At 32.5% G+C, this 25,958-nt stretch overlaps 2 protein-coding genes across 2 annotated transcripts in view; both read left to right on the top strand.

Moving 5' to 3' along the window:
• Positions 1 to 21,766, top strand: part of LOC111612612 (A-kinase anchor protein 17A-like) — a 31,121-nt gene extending 9,355 nt beyond the window's left edge. Inside the window, exons 3-4 of the mRNA XM_023353849.1 lie at positions 16,170 to 16,398; positions 21,330 to 21,766. Coding sequence (XP_023209617.1) covers positions 16,170 to 16,398; positions 21,330 to 21,674 — 574 coding nt within the window. The 3' untranslated portion in view covers positions 21,675 to 21,766. The remainder of the gene's footprint in view (positions 1 to 16,169; positions 16,399 to 21,329) is intronic.
• Positions 21,767 to 24,506: 2,740 nt separating this feature from the next.
• Positions 24,507 to 24,878, top strand: LOC111612606 (UPF0329 protein ECU05_1680/ECU11_0050-like). Its single transcript, XM_023353836.1, has one exon. The coding sequence runs from the start codon at positions 24,507 to 24,509 to the stop codon at positions 24,846 to 24,848; it is 342 nt and encodes a 113-aa protein (XP_023209604.1). The 3' UTR covers positions 24,849 to 24,878.
• Positions 24,879 to 25,958: the final 1,080 nt, after the last annotated feature.

The raw sequence follows: 25,958 nt of genomic DNA, 5'->3' as shown, positions 1-25,958 counted from the left end.
AAATTTTTCTCCGTTGCGTGTCGCTTCGCGTTGAATTTTCGTCGATGTTAAGCCTAACAAAGACTATTGTATCGTTAAAAATTATTTTTTTATTTTGTACAAACAAAATAAATATATTGAAAAATATAAAAACCAAAAAAATATACTTTAGAAGTTGATCTAGTATCAAAAACGTTCGATTCAGCACGACACAGTCCTCAGAAAAACACCACACAAAAGTGCCAGTGCTGTCAGCTAAAACACACACACCACCAAAAAAAATATTGGAGTAGCCCAAGATATAGCCAAAGATTGCAGCGCTACAGCACTAGCGAAAATTTAAATTTGCCGACTGGAATGCTTTCGGATAACCGACTTTCGGATAAACGACGCTCTACTATATTACTGTGTGTAATTAATGTAATAAAAAAAAAGATTGAGAAATTTATTTAGAAATAAAAAAGAAGAATATAAACAGAGTGAACAGACATCAGCTGTAGCTACCAAATTAATCCCATGTTTTCAAGTTATCATTTGATATGATTATATAATTGTATATGCAGTATCATTTTAGTATAATATTAAGAAGTAATATTGAATGTTAATGTTTTTTAAATCTATGAATATTTTATTTTTTTTATTATTTTAAATAATTTTTAATGCTAATATATGATTTTAAAATTCAATACTAATAAAGGAGATTTGACATTGTAATTAAACACTTTACATTGAATTGTGCAAAATAAAACAAAACAAAAAAATTTCAAAATATGATGAGTTTTGAAGATTTTTTTTTTTTACTTAAAAGTTTTTCTATTTTCAACATTATTTTGATGCAAATGATTTAAATTAATGTTTCATTTTTTGGTATTCTACTAAAATTTATGTTACAGTTTTTGTTTAAGATATTCCATATTATATAAAATTTTAAGATATTTTTTCAAGATTTTGATAATTTCTTAAAATTATATAAAATTATAAAAGTTATTGAAAATTATAAAATATTCTAAATATGTGTTAAAATATGTATAAAATCTTTTAAAATCTTTCTAAAGTCAATACAATATATAGTCATTTTAATTTTTAATCACTTTTATCAATTGTTAATATATAACTGTAAATATAATCATCAATCAATATATATAATAAAGGTAAGTGTACAATGTGCGTGCTGCTAAAACTCAAAAGCGAGTCCTGGTACGATCAAGGGAGTTATATGGTGTGGTAGACCTCTATCCCTCATTCATGAAGAAGGTTCCCGTTTTTACTTGAAGGGCATGCTGTTGAAGATATAAGGACTAGAAGTTTCACCCTCTAGAAATTTCTAGAACAGTCCAGAACATTCGAGAGTATTTGAGAGCATTCCACAACATTCCAGAACACTCTCGAATGTTGTGGAATGTTCTGGAACATTGTGGACCATTTGAAGCCTTTTTTGTATGGGTGAGACTACCCTTTCGTGGGGATATATAAAGCAAGAACCGTCGTGGGTTCGAACATCAGTTTCTTATCAGTGATGAAGGGAAGAACCGAAAAAGAAGTGAAAATTCCAAAGTAGTGCAGTGAGTGAATAAAAACAAATAGTGAAGTGTGAGTAATCAAAGTGATACAGTGACTGAATATAAATTGAAAATAGTGTGTGAAAACTGTGTAAAGTGTACTTAGTGTATTTGTTAATAAAAAGTTGATTTGATTTATATTTTATACAATGCCCAAACTTAAAAGAGGAGGAGTTTTTGACAGTTCTGAATTTTCTTTTGAATATTAAAGTTAATATCGTCGACAATATTATTTTTAGTTGCCAAAATTGCCCTTTGAAATAGCCACTCTGAATAATAATAAGAAGCGCATAGCCCAAACAGTTAAGAGTTGAAGGTTGAAATTTGGTACACAGTTATGGTATGTCATGAGAACGTACACTGAGGAGGGATTTTTCGAAATTCTCCTTGCGGGGGAAGTGTTAACAACGGAAGTGGTTAAGTAACAATTGAAGTGTTAACAGAAAGTGACATGCAAGATTTACAGCTGCAGATGCAGTTTTTTGCATTTTTGCAGGAAATCAAACATATTTTTAGATCTATATAAAAATTTTCTAGTTAGCCTGGAATCTTATAATAAAAGACTGAGAATGCAAACCACCATATCACCCTACGAGAAGCGTGGAAGAGGACAAGTAAACAGTACAACCTAACAAATGAAGCATTCCACTACGATCCGATGAAAAAATATAACAAACACAAACATGTCATAATCAGAAAAATGGATAACATGTGCCAATTTTGCAATGCAAAAAAATTCAGTGGAAAAACACCAGGATTCTATTGTATGAATGGAAAAATTTGATTACCACCACTGGAAGCAATATACCCCGGATAACAAAATGAAAAATATTGTTTATAAACAAGTAATGTAAATAGTAAGAATATATTTTCAGTTAAATTTTTTTACCTCTTATATTTTAAAGTTTATCCTTTTATTCCAACTACCACACAATCTCATATCAACTCCCTGAGCGAAGCCGGATACCCCAGCTAGTATGTTTAAAAAAGAAATTATTATATGTTGACAATATAAAATATGCCATATATTATCTTTAGAAAAATAATAATATAATTTTTTTAAAACTATCTTAATATGTTTTTGTTTTCATAAGTAAAATAAGTGAAATGTTTCTTTTAATACATTAAGTATTGTAAGGCTAGTTTCCACTATACAGTCTTATCCAGCAGAATGATTCATGTAGACCAGTGTTTCTCAACCTCTGACGAATCGTCGTCCCCTTCAATAAAACCATTACGTAGTATCACCCCCTTCACTTCAAAATGCCAATGCCGAGGGCCAAGGCTAATGCCAAATTCGTACTGCATTGAATAGACAAGTGACTAGTATAATGTTATTTCTTTAATTATTGTACGATATAATGAATAAAATATCTAATTATTCTTAATATAATGTTTTACTATATCGCCCAGAAAATTGTTTTTCACCCCCAAAAATTTAAATTGTTACTAATCGCCCCTCAACATGGAAAAATGCCCACATGGGGCGATATTGCCCTCGTTGAGAAACACTGATGTAGACTGTTGCCTATCGATGACCTATTTATGGACATCAAAATCATGCTTACAAATAGATGTCATTGAACAACAGCTAATAGAAATGTTTTCTGTTCGAAGGTTATGTGACTTGGATGAAAACCTTGTTGAACTGATGGGGAAAAAAATTCTTTTTATACTATCTGTTTTGACAGAATGTTGTGATAAAATAAAAAATTAATAATAATATTTAGACCAAAATTTCAGAAGAATTAGAAATGAAATTGTTGGTGATTCTAATCTTGTTTTTTATTGGATGATATATTTATGGTGAAAAATATACAGTGTTGGTTAATGAACATAATCCATTCCAAGACCATGTGTGCTATCCAAACTGTTCGTTAACTGATTATAGATTAACCATAGATTTTTGTGGGAATTTGATTAATTCATTCTGGAGACCCCAAGAAATAAATAAAAAATTATATACTTTTTTACTATGTTTATTTACATGTAATAACAAATTAAAAGCAATCTCTCCATTTTTTGTGGATACATCTTTGTTTCTCAGATGTGATTTTTGTTATTCCTTTATCTGCATGAGTCTTTCTCATTATATCTTTCTTAGCTAAGATTATATCTACTGTAGGCCTGTTAAAGTTATCTACCTACAATATCAGACATCTGCCCCCTCTCTATCTTGGCTATTATCTCTTGCTTAGTTTCTTTAGTGAACACAGTTCTTGACACTCCACTTTTTTAGGCCTCATAATATTATCAGTTTTTTAAATAAAAAATTCAGAAAAGCACTTGCAAGAATTCAGAGAACAGAAATTAACTAGTGCAAAAAACGTTATGTATACAACTGTGAAAGTTTCGTTCCATAAACTATGTATAGATGATATTAAAATATAAACGCAGCATCATTTCTTTTTGTGTTTGTTCTGTGAGGTGTTTGTTTTCTGAACATAAAAAAAATCCTTTATGAAAGTGTTCGTTGTCTGATTTGTTAACTGTTCATCCACTGTAATGTATCTGTTTCAATTATCTGTAAAGGACATGATTGAAATGGATGAAATTTCCACATAATCACCCATGGGGAATTAAGTGAAATGTTTTCCAATAAAAATTACATTCAAAACAGTAATTAGTTGAATAACCATAAATCCATCTTAGGTATGGATTTATAATAAGTACATTTTATATTTATAATAATTTTTTTAAGGTATCTAATAATGAATATATAATATTTGTTAATCAAAATAGTGCATAATCAAATGTTTAAACTTAAATCTTCAATATTTGGATTTTTTTTAGCTTTATTTTAAAAAATTCCATAGAACAAACATCTTTGTCACTTCTTGAATGTTTAAAATTTTATTTTTAAGTAAAGTTGTAAATTATATTTATTAAAAATAAATAAAATGTAATAAGAGATAAATCATAATTTTAATTACAATACTCATATAGCACAAATAAAATTATAATGATTATTTGTAAGAAAATTCAGATTATAAGTGATTAGATATGAAAAACCAGAATATTAAACATTCAAAGTGATTTATGATAGGACCTAAATCATGAATAACAAAACTACAAAACTTTGGAACAAATATCAATCAAAATAGTACCAGATTTTTAAGGTTAATTAATTTACTAATTAAATTAATTAATTTTGTAAGTTTAATGAATTACTGAAAAATTTTAATTTGAAATATATTAAAAGCATTTTAATGCAGGTTTTCTAATAATGATAGTAACCAAAAGATTTTATTACATTTTGTTATTGATCAAAAAATAACAAAAAAATGGAATTGTTTTCAAATTTTATTAAATTATTAATAATTTGTAGCACTTTCTTTATTTTCTATAACATAAAGTAATCATTTCTGAATTGATTTGTAAAGATTAACAACAATTTTGCTGGAAATGTGTTGGTACATCGTTTTAATAGGTTTCCTTAGGTTGTCGAGCTTGACATACTGATTGTTGGCATAAATTTTATATGATATTAAGAGCCAAACATTCTCAATTATGTTTAGATTGGGCTGCAGATGGCCATTCAAAGACATTAATGTTTTTCTTATTAAAATAATGTGAACAATGCTTCTGTGAATGCTTTCCTTCAGTTTGCATATAGTTTGGCCTCATACATTTTTCCTTTTAAATATTCTGTATAAAATCACTAATGTTTCATCAAAATTTACTATAAAATTTACATCACTAATATTTCATATCAGACCAATTTTATTTGGTCTGATATGAAATATTATTTTAGAAGCTTATGTGAATAGGTACTGTTTACATACTCTAGTTCTTTCAAATGTATATAGGTGTGACCGTAGGGTCGGCACCTCTTTGGTGCCCTGTCAGGAGGGCTGAATCTGACACCACCGAGTCTCTGGGGGACTCGGAAATCGTTACGTTACGTCTAAAGATTCGCGAGCGGTAGCGTGTGAGCGCTTGGATTCGGAGTAGAGGTGAGGAGAGAGACGCGGAAGTAACTTACTCGGACTCCATAGTAACAAGTAAATAACGATTTTAATGAAGTCGAACTAAATACTACACAGAGATACTAAATACTATCGGCATATTATTGTTCTTAACTATACTAGGCCGCGGAGAGAGAGAGTTTACAACCGAATCGCGGGTTGATAAATACCTTGTCGATGGACAGTTCTTTGAATCTTGAATGGACAGTTCTTGGATGGACAGTTCTTTGAATCTTGTCGTTGAATCTTGAATCAGAATCTTGTCCGTTCACTGGGGTGGAGGCACGGAGGAGTGAAGAGGCTTAATCCAGCACGAATGTTGTTTTTCGGGTTTAATCCTGACCGCGGTTTTAATTCGGTGTTTCGGTTTTAATCCTGGGGCACGGTTTTAACGGGTTGGAGGACGACTTGGTTGGGCGGACTTTGAATGACGACTTCTGTAGAGGGACTTCGGATGACGACTGACTTCGGGGTCGTTTTTCTTTTTCCCTTTTTCATTCCTCTTGGGTTTTTTCCATGAGGTCAGGTGATGGCCTTTAACGGTCGCACGTCCAATATGGATTCTCCATCAAAAGTTCCTGGTGACACATCCCTGACTAACTTGATTCGACTCAACAAGGAACAAACTCCGTGGGAAATAAATTTTATGGCTTTTAGCCTAACTCGATAAAACGTTCGAATTTAACCGATTATATTTTCCAAATTAAAATTTAAAATAACACTTTATTGTGGGTCTGTTCGTCCCTCACATCACCCCGGCCTTTCCAAAATCGGGCTTGTTCTGAGTGAGCAAGATCGATTTTAAGGAGCTGAAGTTTCAATGGAAGGTAGAGGATGTAGGGTGTTTCCTGGAGGTTCTTGTGATTTTCGATGAAATTTGATTTGACAATGATAAAGACCCGTTTTGTGAACACATAATATTTAAAAGTCTCTCTCTCTGAGTGCATAATACTAACATGAATTATTTCCGACATTGATATGATTATCATTGATATGATTAATTATTTCCGACAATATATTTTTTTTTCGCGATATACAGAGGTTTAATGGATTTATAATCTACTCTCTCTCTCTCTTGTAAATTTTGTCTGTTGTCCTAATTAACTCTGTCTTGTTACTTTTGATTGACCGCTATTTCCTTCCTTTGGCGGGCTAGCCTTTCGTTTGGGAATTCGACTTCGTCTAGGGGTCGGGAGAATCCAGGGACGTTCTTCCACTGGTCCCCGGCTGCGTAATGCATAAGAATGAGAGGAAGTAGGTTCTCTTGGTTCTTCTCTAGGAGTAGATTCTATTATTCTTTCTTCACTTTCGGAATCGTGTTCCTCTGATTCTAATTCCGTTTCTGATTGTGGTTGTATTTCGGTGAGAATAAATTCGTCCCATGGGTCTGCACTTAGGGAAGGTTGGCGGGATAATACCTTAGGTTGTGTAGATGTTGGTGTAGGAGATCGGTCTAAACTTTCTGACCTTTCGAATTCTTGTCTAGCGGTGCAATGTTTCAATCTATTAGCATGAACTTGGAGTTGTTTCTTCGTTTGAATATTTTCAATAAGGAACGTGACAGGACTTAATTTGGATATGATACGAAATGGGCCGGACCATCGGGGTGCTAATTTCCTTTTTAACCCTTGAGGTAGGACAACTTCATTAAGGAAGACTCGATCGCCTACCTGATATGTAGGAATTTTATGAGTTCGGCGATGTATTTTTTGACGTTCTCTGGCTGCTGCTTCAGCATATTCTTGTGCTAATTGATGGGCACTGGCCATTCGAAGGTGGAGTTCCGATGCGAAGTTATCTTCTACATCGTATTTAGTTCTGGTCGGACGGGTTATAAGGTCAAAGGGGTAAATTGGATCTCGTCCATACAACAGAAAGAATGGACTGTCATTCGTAGAAGCGTGGACGGTAGTGTTATATGCAAATAAGGCGTAGGGAATCCATTCATCCCAGTCCTTTTGGTCTTTGGCTACATAGTGTGAGATAATATCAACAAGGGTCTTATTGAATCTTTCAACTATCCCATTGCATGCAGGGTGATAAGCGGTTGTAAGAAGTCGCTTAATATGAAGCAATTCGCATACTTCCTTGAACATCTTGGAGATTAAATTTGGGGCTCGATCTGTAAGAAGTTGTACAGGAGTTGAATGGCGTAAAACAATGTTGGTAACGAAGGCTTTGGCGATAGTTTTGCTATGAATATCGGGTAAAGGTATTGCTTCTGCATATCGGCTGAAATGGTCCACAAAAACTAGGATGTATTTATTTCCGTTGGTTGTAATAGGCAAAGGACCGATAATGTCCATAGCCGTCCGTTCAAATAAATGTGTGAGGGGAGAGAATAACTGTAGTTCAGCTTCTGTTCGTTTGTCCTTTCGCTTGTGTATAGCACATCGTTGACATTCTTGGCAATGAGTTTTTATGTCTTTGTTCATGGTCTGCCAATAAAATAAAGTCTGGAGTTTTTGTTGCATTCTTCGTGCTCCCAAATGTCCTCCGACGGGAGTATCATGATAAGTATGTAGTATATATGGAATCAATACGGATGGAATGACTAATTGTTCTAGGAAGTCTCCTTGATTGCTAGGTTGTAAATGATAAAGAGCTCCTTCCTCATCTAGGAAGAATTGGTTCTTAAGATTTGGATCTTGTGCGGTTTCATCTTCTAGTTGCTGAATTATAGGATTCCATTTTGGATCTCGTCTCTGTAAATCTCTGATTTGGGCTTTGGAGTATATTGGGTCAAGGTCGTCTTCAGTCTCTACGATTTGTCTGATAGGAATGCGACTTAAAGCATCGGCGTTTCTATGACATTCTCCCGCTTTATGCCTTACTTCGAACTCAAATTCTTGCAAAAATATAATCCAACGAGCTATTCGTGAGTTTGTGCTAGAGTCTTTATTGCTCATAAGCCATTTCAATGGTCTGTGGTCAGTGAGAATAATGAATTTCCTGCCGTATAAATAAGGTTTGAAATATTTGGTAGCCCAAACAACCGCTAGACATTCCTTCTCAGTAGTACTATAATTTTTCTCGGATTTCCGCAATATGCGACTGGCATAAGCGATTGGCATTTCTCCTCGTTCATCTTCTTGTGATAATACTGCTCCTATAGCCTCGTTAGAAGCATCTGTAGCCAGTATAAAAGGTTTGGTAAAATCAGGAGATTTTAACAGTGGGGCGGATGTAATGATTTCTTTTAATCTCTCGAAACTCCGCTCTTGCTCTTCTCCCCATTGGAATTGAGCGTCATTCTTTAAGAGATCGGTCAGTGGCTTTGCGATATCTGCATAAGATTTTATGTGGCGCCGGTAATATCCAGTTAAACCTAGGAACGACTTTATATCATGTTTGTTAGTAGGTTTAGGAAAAGTCAATACGCAATTGATTTTGTCGGGATCCGGTCTTATCCCTTCATCAGAAACGTTGTGGCCCAAGAATTTAATTTGTCGCTGCAAGAAATGACATTTCTTTGGTTTTAGTTTTAAGCCAGCGGCAGCAAGGCGTTGGAAAATTTGTTCTAATCGGGAAAGATGAGTTTGGAAGTCGGAACTAAAAGTCAAGATGTCGTCCATATAGACGAGGCAAGTTTTCCCTTTTAATCCATGAAGGATGAAGTCTGCCGCCCTTTGCCAGGATGCAGGGCTCCCGCAAAGGCCCATTGGCATCCGATTCCACTGGTAATGACCGTCTGGGCTTGAAAAAGCGGACTTTTCTTTATCTCTCAGGGCTAATTGCCAGAACCCCGAAAGGGTGTCCATGGTCGAAAAATATTTTGCTTTTCCCATCAAACTGAGGGCTTCCTGGACTAAAGGTAATGGATATGGGTCCGTTTTTGTAACTTTATTGAGCTTGCGATAATCTATGACAAGGCGCCATAGCCCCGGCTCCTTTTTCTTGACTAATAATGCAGGTGCTGACCAGGGGGATTTTGAGTGCGATATTATTCCATGATCTAATAACTCATCAATGATTTCATTCATTTTTTCTCTTTGAGCGTAGGGTATTCGATATGGAGGTTGGTATATGGGTGAAGCATCTCCGGTATTGATTTCGTGTTCCACGACTTGACAATATCCCAAATCATAATCGTGAGTGGCAAAGACATGTCGATATTTGTACAAGAGGTCTAATAAAGGCTGTTTTTTCCCCTTTCCGATATGGGACAAATTGAATAATTGGCTGAATTTTTCTCTGGTAAGATCAGGAGTAGAGGATTTATTGATAGAGCAGGGCTTTATGGGAGATTTGTCTTCTACTGCTCTTAAAAAGGTTCCTACACATTCGCCTTTCGCTATCTTCCTAGGTTGGGTGGAAAGGTTAGATATACGGACTGGTACTTGTCCTCCCTTCATAGTTTTTGCTAGGATATCTGTTCCTATGACCCCCTCCTGGCTAATAATACTGGATTCGATAACTCCGATTTTGCCTTTTTGTCTTAACCCCGATATATTGGCCATCGTAATTATTTCGGATCTGGGGGGAAGATTACAATCTGCCGATAAGAGTACATCTCGAGTTTGTTCAGGATTAAAATTTTTTCTTTGGCTATGGGTGACTTTGGTTGTTGCTCGATTAAGAGTCGAGTAACCTTTAGACTGGCTCTGTGTGCCTTTACAAGATCGGTTTTTCTCTTCTGGCTTTAAAATATCTGATTTGTGAGCATCAGAGTTTTTTCGAAATGGAATTTCCTCTCCCCTTGGGAGGGTTAATGTTTCTCTTGCTAGATTAATCGTCAACTGTTGAGTTTTTATAATATCTCTTCCTAAAAGTCCATCAAAAGGATGTGTAATCTGATCATCCACGACATAACATGAATGAGAAAATTGCAAAGAGCCCATATCAAAATGAACCTTGATGGTCCCATAGGTAGTTATTCCGTGGCCCGTAACACTTTGGAACAAAATCTCTCCCTTTTTCCAATTAAGTTCTACGCCAGCCACCTCGTGAACCAATGATCGGGATAGAAGCGTGACTTTAGACCCTGTATCTATAGCCAGTCGAGCCGTATATCCGTCAATTTTACATAATAAACTTGGTTCAGAATCCCGGCCTAGTGCTCGGATTCCTGCTCTACCTCTAGACATCAAAGGCATTCCCCTTCGGGAGATAGGCCTATATGAGTTTCTCGGTGTTGGCGATCGAAACTCTCGATATAATCTATGATAACTCGCTTGGGAAGATCGAAAGGGTCGAGCCGATTTATGATATGGCATTCTGCGTTCCCACCAATTTACTTTATTGATTCTGCCGTAGGTCTGATTCCTAGGTGTCTGGGAATTTGTTCAAACTCTTTCGCTTCTCTGTCCCCTTGCTACATTCCGGGTCCCATCTCGGGGGGCATATGCAGCATCTCTATTTTCCCTTCTATTTCGATCCCAGTTAGGATATCGGGTCCCTCTCGAGTCGTCGTCCCGTCGTCCTCGGGATTGATATTGAGATCGGTCGCCATAAGCTCTGGGGCGCCAAGATATGGGATTCCTGCGTGAAGGGTTGCCCTGACTTCTTTCCTGAGCTCCTAATCGTCTCAATTGCTCCTGAATTTCGGCTAAAGTTTCCTCTAATTGCTTATGAGGGGTTCCGCTAGGATCCTTTTTTGGTTCGATAGGATTGTTTATGTTCCTGACTATCGCTCGTGATTTCGCCGTTAATTGTTCAATAGTCTCCTCGCTGATGGCTGCCTGCACCGCCTTATCGAATGTCTCCGGATCTCGCGACATCACTTGTCTTTTTATACGCTCATTTAGGCCGCTGAGGAATTGCACCAGCAATCTTTCATCCCTCTCTTTCTGTTGACATCTTTTGATAACTTCCCTTTCCTGCGCATCCCCGCTAGTTTGTTCTACCATCGTATCCCTTACCAGGGTTTGTAATCGCACGGCATAGGTTTGTACATCTTCGTCTCGCCCTTGGATACAGGCATGGAACTTTTGTAAACGTAAAGAAATTGGCTCTCTATCAAATCGCTTAATCATGAGTTTCTTGAACTCCTCATACGTCACCACCTCCTGCATCTTTGCATCCTTCCATGCAAATTCTCGGGCTATCCCCGTTAATTTTAACTTTGCGATTCCTAAACATTGTGCTTTACTCCAACTCGTTAATTTTGCGATTTCGTCTAAAGACTCAAAAAAATCGGTGACCTTAAGGCCCTCTGTGTCCCCCGCAAAGGAAGGTATCAACGGAATCATGCCCCCTAATCCGCCTAGCGCGGCTCCTCCCGCGGGCTCTGCTCGTGCACCTCCTGCTGTCTCTCCTCGCGCCCGACCTTCACCTCTTGTCTCCATTTTTCTTTTTTTTTTTTTCGAGTTATCTAGGGTCGTTTCTAAATTCTATCCCGCTCTGACACCACTGTGACCGTAGGGTCGGCACCTCTTTGGCGCCCTGTCAGGAGGACTGAATCTGACACCACCGAGTCTCTGGGGGACTCGGAAATCGCGACGTTACGTCTAAAGATTCGCGAGCGGTAGCGTGTGAGCGCTTGGATTCGGAGTAGAGGTGAGGAGAGAGACGCGGAAGTAACTTACTCGGACTCCATAGTAACAAGTAAATAACGATTTTAATTAAGTCGAACTAAATACTATACAGAGATACTAAATACTATCGGCATATTATTGTCCTTAACTATACTAGGCCGCGGAGAGAGAGAGTTTACAACCGAATCGCGGGTTGATAAATACCTTGTCGATGGACAGTTCTTTGAATCTTGAATGGACAGTTCTTTGATGGACAGTTCTTTGAATCTTGTCGTTGAATCTTGAATCAGAATCTTGTCCGTTCACTGGGGTGGAGGCACGGAGGAGTGTAGAGGCTTAATCCAGCACGAATGTTTTTCTCGGGTTTAATCCTGGTCGCGGTTTTAATTCGGTGTTACGGTTTTAATCCTGGGGCACGGTTTTAATGGTTTGGAGGACGACTTGGTTGGGCGGGCTTGAATGACGACTTCTGTAGAGGGACTTCGGATGACGACTGACCTCGGGATCGTTTTCTTTTCTCTTTTTTTTTCCTCTTGGGTTTTTTCCATGAGGTCAGGTGATGGCCTTTAACGGTCGCACGTCCAATATGGATTCTCCATCAAAAGTTCCTGGTGACACATCCCTGACTAACTTGATTCGACTCAACAAGGAACAACCTCCGTGGGAAATAAATTTTATGGCTTTTAGCCTAACTCGATAAAACATTCGAATTTAACCGATTATATTTTCCAAATTAAAATTTAAAATAACACTTTATTGTGGGTCTGTTCGTCCCTCACATAGGTATTGAATAAAGGTAAGTCTGCTGCCTGAAGAGCATACATATTACTAGGAGTCTTATATTTAAATGACATTGATAGTGGAAAAAATGAGAGAACGTAGTTCATGGAACACAGAAAAGACCAAATTTGGAAGTTTTCTAAAATTTTTAAATCTGAGAAATCAATACATTCATCTATTGCTATTTTATTGAATTTAATAAGGTATAAAAACTTGTAGAAGACTGCCTTTTTCACAGATCATAAAATGAGTCTATCATCCAAACACCCATTGTGTACTAAAAAGGCATATTCAGAGGAGCACATTTTTGTGAATGAATAAAAGGCACCAGAAGAGTTTGGAAAATTCATAAAAAAATGAAATTACAAAATGTGTAGATTGGGCAAGAACTGTAGATAGACTATTTGTACAAACATCATATTTATGTTCCCTGAGCCTTTGGGTTAATGATCTTTTAGTGGTGCCTATGTATGTTAACTTTCTATTAAATCTATCATCACATACTGGTTAATGTATACTCCAGAAACTAAGTTTCTATCTATAGAATCTTTACCATTAGCTCTAGTAGCTTAAATATAGTTGGATTGCATCTATAAATTTCAGAGCCAAAATCTTGAAACACTGCATATCCTTATTAAGCCATAATGCATTAATTGTTGTCCTTCTCATAAAATTCATAAATTCTCTGTAAAGTTTTGAAGATATGTCCAAAATGATATCTTTAAAAATCCAACAGTTTATTAAAAGCAGAAATGAATTTTTCTCTATCTGGTTTAATAAATATTATCTTTAAGTTACAAACATAAAAGAATAATTTCAAAACAATAAGAAAAAAAATTATTCTAAACATTCAAAGAATTTGTTTTATTTTAAAAACTTATATATTACTATTATTGTGTTTAGTGGGTTATACTCGGTTCACACCAGTGGCAGTGTACTATGCTGGACCAGAGTCAAGGCATAGCAACCAAAATAAAACTAAAATTAAATAAGTGTGTCAGTGTCAGTCTCAGTGTCTGTATTCAGGAATATCCTCATATGTATGAATATAGTGTTTCTAACCCTGAGATGCAGTGTTGTTCTCCAGTGCTGCATAGTGTTTTGGAAGAATGCAATGAGTGATGGATGTATTTTGTACATGTGTAGAATATGTAGCAGCCAACTGTGTGGAACACTGTCGAATGCTTTTCTGTAGTCTATATATGCCATGTGTATGCTTCTGTGTTGTTTGTGTGCTTGCCGTAGAATGACTGAATCTATGAGTTCTTTGCATCCCCTGTGATTTCTACAGTAACCTTTTTGTTGTTCTGTAAGAATATCGTGTTCTTCAACATGTTTGTATATTTTGTTTGTGATACAGAATGTCAATAATTTGTAGAGTGTTGGAAGACATGTAATTGGTCTGTATTGTGTGGGGTCTGTAGTGTTGTTGTTTTTAGGTTTCATTTAGGTGATGCCCTGAGTAAGAAATTTTGGCATGTCTTGTGGATTGATGATGATGTGTGTTAGATGTTTGGCTAGTTCCTGGTGCAGTGATGTAAATTTTTTGTACCAGAAATTGTGAATGTTGTCTACACCAGGTGTCTTCCAGTTGTGTGTTCTGTTAACAGCGTAGCGAATGTTGTTTACATTTATTTCAGCACAGGGCATAGTTGGTATGTTGTGCAAATTTCTGTTCTCCTCCTCGATCCAGTCTGCATCAGCATAGTGTGTAACAGCATTGTACCAAAGAGAAGACCAATAAGTTGTGAGTTCTTCTTCTGTTGGTGTGCCACTGTGCTGTGTATCGGTGTTTGTTTTGGTACTGATTTGTCTGTAGAAAAGTTTTTCATTGTTTGTGAATAATTTATTTTGTTGTTTTCGTAGTGTACATGTTTTGTATCATTTGAGTCTACATGCTTTGGCTGTGAGTTTTTGTTTCAGTGTGTCGATGTATTCTGTAATGTGTGTGTTGTGATGTTCATGTTTTGTGTGTGTTTTGATTTTCTTGAAAATGTTTTTGAGTTGTTTCTTTAATTTGGGTGTTATGTTGTTTTTAGTGTATTGTGTCAGCCTGCCTAATTGCTGTCTAATGTTGTTTATTTGTGTTTTTATTCTTCTCTGCCAGGCAAGCTTGTGATAGAATTGTGTTTGTGTGTGTCTATCTGCAATTGTATTTTCAGTCCATGGTGTGTCACTACTGTGACTGCCCCAGCATAAACTAATATATGAATGTCTGAGAGTGTAGAAATTAAATGGATTTAGTGTGGTAGTGAGTGTTTACATAATTTAGTGTTTTTCCTATTACCTTTGATGTGTTGATTTTTGGTATTCGTGGTCTTTGTGTGGGATCTGTACCAGTATATTTAGTGAGTGTTTCCTGAAATATAAGTGAGAGTGTATTAACTAAATCTATGTCTATGTTATCAGTGATGGATGAGGAAGTGTCTGTAGTATCATTAATGGTAGTTGTATGTGTGCTATTATCAATGCTTGTTGCTGGATTATCCTGACAGGTTACGTGATCTTCATTAATGTTAAATGTTTCTGTCTGTTGATGTATTTGATCAGCAACCTGTTGTTTGATAAGTTCAAGTGTTGTTTGTGGGATAAGGTTGTTGTTTATAATTGTTCTTTTTTGATCGACAACCCTTTGTTCGGTGACAGTGAGGTGAGGATATTGTTGTGTGAATCTATGGTGTAGTTGTTGTCTGTATGCTGTCATGTTTGTTTCGAGTCTTGTGATGGTGTAGTAAGTGCGGATGATAAACTCGTTCATTTCTGTTGTCCATTTCATCCGTTGGCGTGGTTTTCCAGCCTTTGTGGTCTGTGGATGCATTGCCACAGAAACACCAAGGCTAGGTTGATTCCTCACATCTGTTGAGGGCATTGCAGTAGCCATGCTTGGGCCGGCGCTGCTTTCGCCACCGGTAACCAAGGGAGACTGGAGCCTATTTTTCGAACGTGAGCCTCTGCCTAACCCACGAACGCGGACCTTGTTAACCCGGGCGACGTCCGAGCCGGTATCATACTTAGATCTGGTTACTACCATAATGATTATCTCCACAGAATGTGGGTGTGTGGTCACTCTTAGCTTCATTTCTCCCCATAGACCTTACTGGCATGGGTGTCCCTGCCAGGAGCTTGTGCTCCAGGCTACATTGCTCTATGGTTCATTAAATTACTGGGCTCTCCCACCACGACCGGGTGGTGACCACGGGAGAGTTATTATTATTATTATATTTTTAATTTTTTTATTGTAATTATTTTAAATATTTATTATCTTATTAATATATAATGATTTCTTATCCAATTAAAAAATTACTTATATTTTATAAATATTATTTATTACACATTATTTAATTAATTATAAAGTTATGATAATAATATGTCATCTTTCATTTAGAATTGATTAAATATTTTGTCAGAAAAAAGCAAGAAGATAATGAACAAGAGAGAGAAAAAAAGAGGATAGAAAAATTAAGAAAACGTGAAGAACGAAGGAAAAGACGCCAAGAAAAACATTCCTTAAAAGAAAAGAAAAGAAAAGAAGAAAGAAGAGCTTATGAAATTTGTCTTGAAGAACGTCGTAAATTAATAGCACAAAGAAAATTAGAAACAATTAGACTTCTTACAGCAATATTTGAGAGAGCAAAGGTATTAATTCTGAAAAATTTGTTAATTATTATATTTATGCATATAATAAATGTCCTAAATTATATATACATGTATATCAATCTGTCATATTTTATTCTAGTTATTTTTAAATTGTTGATTCAGAAACAAATTGTTTTAATACAAAGTGATTAGTGAGTACAAAATTGAAAATTTTTAGGAATTCATTATTATATTCAAAAAGCATGTTAAATTATTTGAAAGAATATGTAGCAAGCAAGTGGATAAAATTCTTAAAAACACTGTATTATACATTACATTCAAACATAATCAGTTAAAGCAATTAAATAGAAAAATTTATACTGAATTATCTGATATGACACTATATGTATAATATTTATTGTAGGAAAAGATTTTATAAAGATTCATTGAATAGAAATTCCACAAATGAATGTTTGAGAAGAAAAATGCTTCTTTGTAGAATTTCATGTCTACAGAGCCAGTTTCCATTTTTAAACAACTAAATAAAGGAATGAACAGAATTTCATTACTATATTATAAGTAAATACAGTAATACCTCGGCTTATGCTACCCTTACTTATGCAACTTATGCGAACCCGGAGTTACGCGATTTTCAAATCTCATCGATTCATCTTTTGCTTGAGTGCCATGCAACTCTTGATTACTCACTCCTACACTATTGTTCAGCTTACATGTTCAGATGTGTTGTGCAGAATCAACACATAGCTACAATTTATTTTGTGTTATTTATTTCTTTGTTTGTTATATCTATGGAGCCTTGAGAGACTCTATGTGGTGATTTCCTGTAACTGTGAAGGAATCAAAAGACGATATAAGATTAATGAGAACATTTATTAGCTTACATACCTCCGACTTGGATTTTACACAAATTGCAAAATTGTACCCCGACTTACATGAATTCGATTTATGCAGTTATCGCTCGGTCCCACCTATTGCGTAAGTTCTGGGTATTACTGAAAAAGATAAAGATGATATGATACTGAATTCTGCTGATACAGATACTTACTTCCATCTATATTCTACAGCTGTCAGTAATAAATAAAAGCATGAAAGCTCATTGGTTTAGGAATATTCTCTTTGTTCTCTAACCATTTAAGTTGATATATAAAGAAATAAAATTTTACAAATCAATTTACAGGCTCCTTTAAGAGCTAGGCTCTAGGCAATTATAATTTTTTAGTTTGCCTATGCTGACTCCAGCCCTGAAACTATTACAGTACGATTGATATGTTAGTCCAATTTTTAATCAAGTAATTTATCTTTTTCTTTACTAATCTATACTAATATTATAAAGAGGTAAAGATTGTAAGTTTGGATGTAGGAGGTAATCTCCGAAATTACTCACCAGTTTCAAAAATCCTTTCACCAATATTTAGAATGGACCTTCAGGGTGAACGTAGGCTGTGTATTATTCCATTAAACATTCATATAAATTAAAAGATATCATCTAGGTAAGTGTTATATTTTTGGTGTCAGTGGGTGGTGAGGGGCAAGATGCATACATATACGAGATAGGTAATCGTGCAGTGCAGTCGCGTGGTCAGCAAGATACACAGTGCACATGTCCGAACGTGTAGTGTATAAAGTTGACATAGGAACGCATGCACATAAGTTTGCTGTGTAAGTATAACTGCTTTATTCGAACTCTTAGTCTTAATGTTCGATTTTATGTTTGAATTTATATTTATGAATGATTCGAGAAGATCCAACTTATTTTTCAAATTTTTCAAATTTAGTAAACTAGAAGAAGAACCCAGAAGGGGTTATGAAAACGTTTGTTATTTATCACTTAGTGGTACTACACACTGGTTAGTGGTTGCTGTGAATCTTAATTATCGTTATCCCAGTGTGGTGAGCAGATATCAAAAAATTTTCTAATTAGTCTCAGAAAGGGGGGACCTAATTCTTGCACTCGGTGAAAACAGATAAGATTGGCTATAATCTAATGATCTTAATCTTTGCTATCGTTTTTGTTCGAGCAACGCTGGACTCATCTGCTAGTAAAAAGATAAATTATTATATTCTTATTTTTAAAAATGTCTTTAAAAAATTTATCAATAATTTAATATTAATTTTGTCTTATTTGTGTTTTAGAAGGTTTAGTTTTATTGAGAAGCTTGTTTTGTATTGATGTTTTATGCATAAAAGAATTGTGGCTTATTACGAATTCTAACTGATTTTAAATTCTATGAAAATGCAACTAATAATTGAAAAAATATATATGAGTATATTTGTTACAAAAATATCAACATGAAATGTAGAGGAAAAATTAACAAGTCTATTTAGACTTATTAATTATAAACTATGAAATTGTATACATCATTAACTAGGACATTGGGCAACTTTGTTGTATCATATCGCAATATAATTGAGGCAGAGCCAGAAAGAAAGAAGCAGTCCTTGCACTTGTTAGGCACAGAAGAGATGATCCTTGTACTGTACCTAATGGAGGCAGACAGGTGAACTTTGCACTTGCTGTCACAAAACAGGCTATCCTGTACTTATATGTATATATGGCTAGAGCATTTGGCACCAGGGGCAAACCTAAACCTAAATATGGCATCTTTTGGGTAAGCCTTTCATTAGTCTGCTGTTACAAATTTCAAAATTATAATATACATTTTCATACTTGTGTGATGATTTTCTATGAATTTATTAGTTTGCCCATGTAGCAATTTTGGCAGCTCATAATCTTGGTACTCTAGACATATATACCCCCTTTGCTCCTGCCTTTCCATGACCCTGCTTGTCCCTGCCAGCCATGGCAGATGTAATCCTTATACTGGCCAGGTACAGAGAAGTGATTCAAGAACAAAGCAATCAATGGTGATTGTTTTTGTTCATTTTTTTCACCTATTTTCCATTAGATGCACACGATGCTGTTTTTTTTATTTTTTCCCCCAAAATTCATTAGGCACTTTCAATTATATCAGGGAGCACATGCATTGTCACTTTGACTCCAGTGTATTACAAAAATGAAGTCAAGGACCCTTTGTAACAAACATTTTTTTACATTCAAATGGATCCTTATTACATTTTTTTTAATTCCTTATCACAATTAATGGAAAATGGCAGAGTTTCATCAAAATTGGCCCATCGTATTTTGAGAACAAACTCAATTCTATAAACACACGTCGAAAAAACTGGAAACAAATATACCAATAACACACCTTACACACTTTTCCAGCAACAGTTTAACTAAAACAAATGTTTTTGATCCCCCATTCAGAGATCTTCCTCAGGTTAAAAAACACATTATAGTAGAACCTCGATTATCCGGACTAATTGGGGATGAAGGTAGTCCGGATACGGAAAAATTTGGATAATCGAAACAAATACTTTAATTTGTCTTTTAATGATAATACGACACGTTTTATTTTCGATGATATATTGGTAATATTGAAAATAAATACTGTATTTAAATCGTGAATCAAATTTTCAAGAAACAAATGTTTGTATTGAATTTGGACTACTACTGACCAGCACGAACAGACTACCTATTGTTTAAAAGGTCCTCTAGTGGTGCAAGAAAATGGATTTTATAAAATAAAAAGCAGTTGAAACTGCATTTTTATGAATAAAAATTTGACAAACTATTTATCGTTTTATGATGAGTAAAATTTTTTCGTCGCATTCGCGGCTTTTAAGTAATGCATAAATCTTTGAGGCGTGAGGCCCTTCGGACCATGAGGCATAGGCGGTGGCCGACGTTGTCCATGCCTTACGCTGCCCTTGGTCATAGAAATGATGTAATTTGAATATAAATTATTTATAAATACGTATGTCAAGTTATATTTTTATTACGACGTAAAATATATTTAAGGGTTTACGACCACTGTGCTGGGTGAGACGCTGTTGAAACAAAAAAGTTATGCATTCCATCATGTACATAAACAGTGTCGTAATTCGCCAAGTGCAAATCAGCAAATTTGTAAAATTTTTGTTTATTTTGAACAATCCGGATAATCGAAAATCCGGATAATAGAAGTCCGGATAATCGAGGTTCTACTGTACATTACAAATTAAAGAACTGAGTTCTAATGGCAGAATTATAACTGCTTATTTTAAATTAAAAAAAAATTTGAAAACAAACAATTTGCATATTTCAAAAGTTCAAATAACTTACATATTTTAAAATATTAAAATGAAAACATGAATTAAAACATAAATTAAAAAATAAAATAAAATAAATTACACAACATTATAAACATTAGTCTAGTCTATGTCATTCTCTTGCCTCTTCTCTCTTGATTAAACCATTACTGGAAAAGTGTGTAAGGTGTAGTGTTGTTAATTCTATAAACCCATAGAAGACATGTTAGTAATCTTGGGACATTGCCTGACAAAGGTGCACGACTTGTGTGATATCACTTTGATGCATGCACTCATGCTATGATCCAGTATCTCAAAAATGAAGCTATGGACCTCCATTTTTTTATAATAAATTTTGGATTTCTCATTGCAATAAATGGAAAATGGCAAAGTTTTATCAAAATCAATTGATAAAATTTTGAGAACAAACACAATTTTGTAAGTCACATAGAAAATGTGACTTACAAATTCTATTTTAGCATTTTCTGAAATATTGGTTAATTTTTAATGATATTTATTTTAAATTGTAAATTCTGCTTTAGAGGTTTAGATAGATTTTTGATTATGAAAAAATAACAAGAAAAATTGCTATAAATTGCAATGTTCTTATAAATTTTTTATTTAATGTTTAGTATTTAAAAATATTATTTTTGAGCTTTAAGTGTATTTTCAATATTAACTAAAGAAATTAAATGATAATTCTAAATAGCAATATTATTAGGTTGTTATAAAATTTTAAACGTTAGCAGTACCTTTTAACCTTTTATAAGATATTAAATATTAATATATTTAATATTTTGTAATCAGTAAAACTCATTTGAAATTTATTTTTTCATCAGGATATGATAGAAAAAGAAGAAATGGAAAAAAGAGAAAGAAAATTAAAAGAAGAAAGATTAAAGCAAATTCAATTAGAAGAAAGAAAAAAGGAGTTGATGCAAAAACAAGAGGAACAGCAGAGACAAGAGAAGCTGAAAAAGCAAGAACAGATATTAAGAGATGCCTTACTTCGTAGTATGAAAGCAAGAGAAGAAAAACAAACAGAAGAATTAAGGGAAAAATTGAGAAGAGAACTAGCTGGAAAGAATGTCTTAAAAAGTGTTCTTGTAGCAGTTCAACCAAAAATGCAGCCTGTTGTATCAAGCACAAATTCTAAAAACGAGAAAGAAAAACTTCATAGGTGACAGGCTGTTTTTTAGTTTTATTAGAAAATTGAAAACATTACAAATATTTTAATTTTTAAAAATATGTTTATTTTTCATTTTACAATCTTAACTTTTTTCATTAAATCATACTTTATTGATATATATAAAAGAGATTATATATATATATATATATTTATGTGTGTGAATGTGAAATAAACTTTATTAAATCAAACAATTTAAGTGAAGGCTTCACTCAAATAAAAGTTATTATTTTAATAATAATGCTAATATAAACCTGTAAATATATTAAATACAAACTGTACAAAATTTATCAGAAATATTTGTTATTGTTTATATTTTTTGATATCAAGCTTTTATTTATTATATTTTTATATACATATAAGCATTCTTTAAGAAATCTAATTTAACATTAATACAGTATAAAATGTTTAGATTTGCTACTTTCTCATAAATTAACATAAATTGCAATTTAGGAAGTTTTAGAAAATACAAACTTATATTTTTAGGTTAATATTAAATTTAATTGTATGTAAGGGTAATTGTTACTATTTATAAATCAGTTCTTCCTCAAATAAATCTATCTTTGCTTTAAAGAAAATAATAGTAATATAGAAAAAAAATTATCTTTTCAGTTAAGAAGTAAAAATATTTAGATACTTTAATTTTAATTAGATATAAGTTAAGAATAAATTCTTTTAATAAGTTGATAATGTGGATATATTATATATGATTTCTTTTTTGGCAATAGCAATTATTGAATTATTTTTTCTAAAACATTTTTACGTAAAACAAATATTACTTATTTTATAGAAAAGACATGCTTTAAGGGACTTTAAATAGAAAAGATAGTTTTGCCATTCTGGCTCTGGAATATTTAACAGATGTGATGATATGGAATGTTGTTCCTAGTTTATCAGCTCATAGCTTTAAATCTTATTTTAGGATTGGATGTTTTCTGCTTATTGAATTTTAGTGAGGACTGTTGAATTTGGGGAGTACACTCTTATTACAATTAGTAACATTACACTTATCATAAAATAAAACAAATATAAATTTGAATGTAGGAATTATCTTTTTTTAATGAACCATTACTGTACGTATACTGTATATAAAAATAAAATTTGCCGATCATAATTGTTATATTTTCGAGTTTTTCTGATTTTGTTAATTTTATTTATGATTTTCCTATAATATTTTAAAGTGAAAAAGTATGTGTTAAAGATTTCTGACATCAGATTATATAATATATAGATTTTATATAATTAGTCTGATTGGCTTAATTATATTCTCATATTTTCTTTAATTAATCTTAAAAGGAATAAATTTATTTTTAGTTAAAATATATTGTACAATTTAGTTTTTATCCTACAAAATAACTTTGCATACATAATTAATAAAATATGTCTAGAATTTTTAAATAGTAAAATAATTACTATTATAATAAAAAGATTGAAATACAGTATAAACATACACCTAATTATATTTATGGCAATTGAAAATCTGAAATAAGAAAGTGTTAAATAAAATTTAAAAAGAGGAAAGGACAGCTTATTTTATTGATAATACCAAACATTTCCTTAAAAAAAAAATAATAATTTTGATAACTTTTAATGACACTAAATATATGCAAGGTATATTTAATAACAGACAATTAAAACAAAATTTTAAATGTGAAATTTTAATTACAGATATACAAAAATTTTATTGATAGGTAATTTTTATTTTTTTTGTAGAATTGTTCTTTAAAATATTTTCATTGTAAAATGTAATTTAGATAAAAATTGTAAATAACTTTTTAAGTATATAGGTAAAATTAAAGAGAGAGTATATCTTTAGAAATAAAGATCAAAATTAATTTTTTTCTTTTATTATTCAGCTGCTAAATTAAGATGATTTTGTAGTTCAGTATGAGCATATACAAACAATTTAGATGATGGGTATCAAAAGTATGCATTAGCAGGTTTTTGTTTTCTAGAATCATTCAATTGTTAATTATAATAATACTGTGTAGAACGCAAATACCATATAATACCATATAACACACTAACTCTCATTATGTCATTTGTTGCACATATTTGTGACACCCAAGATGTAAAATGATATTTATTATTTACAAAATAATTCATATTTTGATCATTTTTGCAAAATATATAAATGTTAAGTTGAATGTAGTTTAATTATAAATATTTATAGATAGATATAGTTTTCTATTTCACATTTTTAATATTACTTAAATAATAATTTACTTATTTTCAATTAAACTTAATTGTACTAGGAATTGTAAGTGTTTAATATCTTATAAAAACTAACTTTCTGTACACAATTAGAGTTTAAAATATATTTGAAATAATATACAAGATAATACAAATCAATAGAATCAAAACAGTTTCATTATTGTAATAAAAATGTTTTGCTAAAATTTCAATCCACATGATGTAAATATTGTATAGAATGATAGTTTTTGATTATTTTATTGCTAAATACTATTAGTTACCTTTAATATTTATTGAGATATAAACATTTATATACAAATAGTTGAATAACTCCATTCAAATATGATATTTAACACTGGAGATAAAATTGTAGAATTTTTTGTCATAGAAAGAGTTAAAGATTCGATAGAGAAGCATAATTTGAATTCTTGGAATTTGCATAGAAACATTAGCTCAGTTGAAAAATTTAATCTTGTCTGTTATGACAATGATAATTCTAAATAGCAATATTATTAGGTTGTTATAAAATTTTAAACGTTAGCAGTACCTTTTAACCTTTTATAAGATATTAAATATTAATATATTTAATATTTTGTAATCAGTAAAACTCATTTGAAATTTATTTTTTCATCAGGATATGATAGAAAAAGAAGAAATGGAAAAAAGAGAAAGAAAATTAAAAGAAGAAAGATTAAAGCAAATTCAATTAGAAGAAAGAAAAAAGGAGTTGATGCAAAAACAAGAGGAACAGCAGAGACAAGAGAAGCTGAAAAAGCAAGAACAGATATTAAGAGATGCCTTACTTCGTAGTATGAAAGCAAGAGAAGAAAAACAAACAGAAGAATTAAGGGAAAAATTGAGAAGAGAACTAGCTGGAAAGAATGTCTTAAAAAGTGTTCTTGTAGCAGTTCAACCAAAAATGCAGCCTGTTGTATCAAGCACAAATTCTAAAAACGAGAAAGAAAAACTTCATAGGTGACAGGCTGTTTTTTAGTTTTATTAGAAAATTGAAAACATTACAAATATTTTAATTTTTANCACTGGAGATAAAATTGTAGAATTTTTTGTCATAGAAAGAGTTAAAGATTCGATAGAGAAGCATAATTTGAATTCTTGGAATTTGCATAGAAACATTAGCTCAGTTGAAAAATTTAATCTTGTCTGTTATGACTTGATTTCTTTGAAAATTTTAAAATCTAATTTATTTATTCTTAATTTCTTAAGGAATTTTTAATTTTAATTGTTATATAATTTAATTATTATTCTTATTTTTCAGTTACACACATCTATACATTGACTATTAAAGCTCATTTTTAAATTCTTTTATTTTCTTATTTCATATTTGGTACGAATAAGAAAATCCAATTGTGTATATATTTTTTAATTATCAAAAGTGAAGTCATTATCAATTTCAAAATTTTCATTATGTTAAAGAATAATAATTCCAGATTTGTTATTCTGGAATTGTTATTCCAGAATAATAATGAAAATGAAATTTCACTAAAATTTTATTATCTCTTTTATCTATATCCAGCACTAGTTTATTATCTTGCAACATTAGTTGCAAGATAATTTAATCAGTTATGTTCTCGTAATTTTTAATAAAGTAAATATTTTTGGAAAGATACTACCTATGTGAAAGCTAGATTTAAAATATCATAATTATTATAAACTATTTAGTTTAGTTTTATTTTGGTATGATTTCTAACTTCTTGATTTTTAGTCAAGCAGTTTTTATTTTCAATTAGAAAGTTACTTTTTTTTATCATATGTCTAATGCAAAAATTCTTCAAAATCATTTTACTCTTGTATAATATTTACCATTTAGATTGCTTAATGTTTATTAATTAAGTATCCTTGTTGATAATTAAACACATTCATTTTACTTTTAATCTGTATTTTGTTGGATCAATAATGTAAGGTACTGTACAACTATGTTAATATTATCATGCATATTTTTGATAATGACTATGACAAAGTTTTTGAGGCTAAATGTAAAATGAATGTGCTTATTAGTATAGGAAGTAATTTTGACTAACTAGTAAGCTATAATTCCACAACTAAACAATTACATCTACTGTATCTACAT

The sequence above is a fragment of the Centruroides sculpturatus genome, unplaced genomic scaffold, assembly GCF_000671375.1.
Source record: "Centruroides sculpturatus isolate CEXI.00-Female unplaced genomic scaffold, Cexi_2.0 scaffold3, whole genome shotgun sequence".
Classification (NCBI taxonomy): Eukaryota; Metazoa; Arthropoda; class Arachnida; order Scorpiones; family Buthidae; genus Centruroides; species Centruroides sculpturatus.
The sequence above is the reverse complement of the archived record's forward strand: the minus strand, read 5'-3'. Positions and strand labels throughout refer to the sequence as shown.

Excerpts from the sequence above, each read along its gene's own strand:
- LOC111612606 (XM_023353836.1), top strand. The coding sequence starts at position 24,507 with ATGATAGAAAAAGAAGAAATGGAAAAAAGAGAAAGAAAATTAAAAGAA.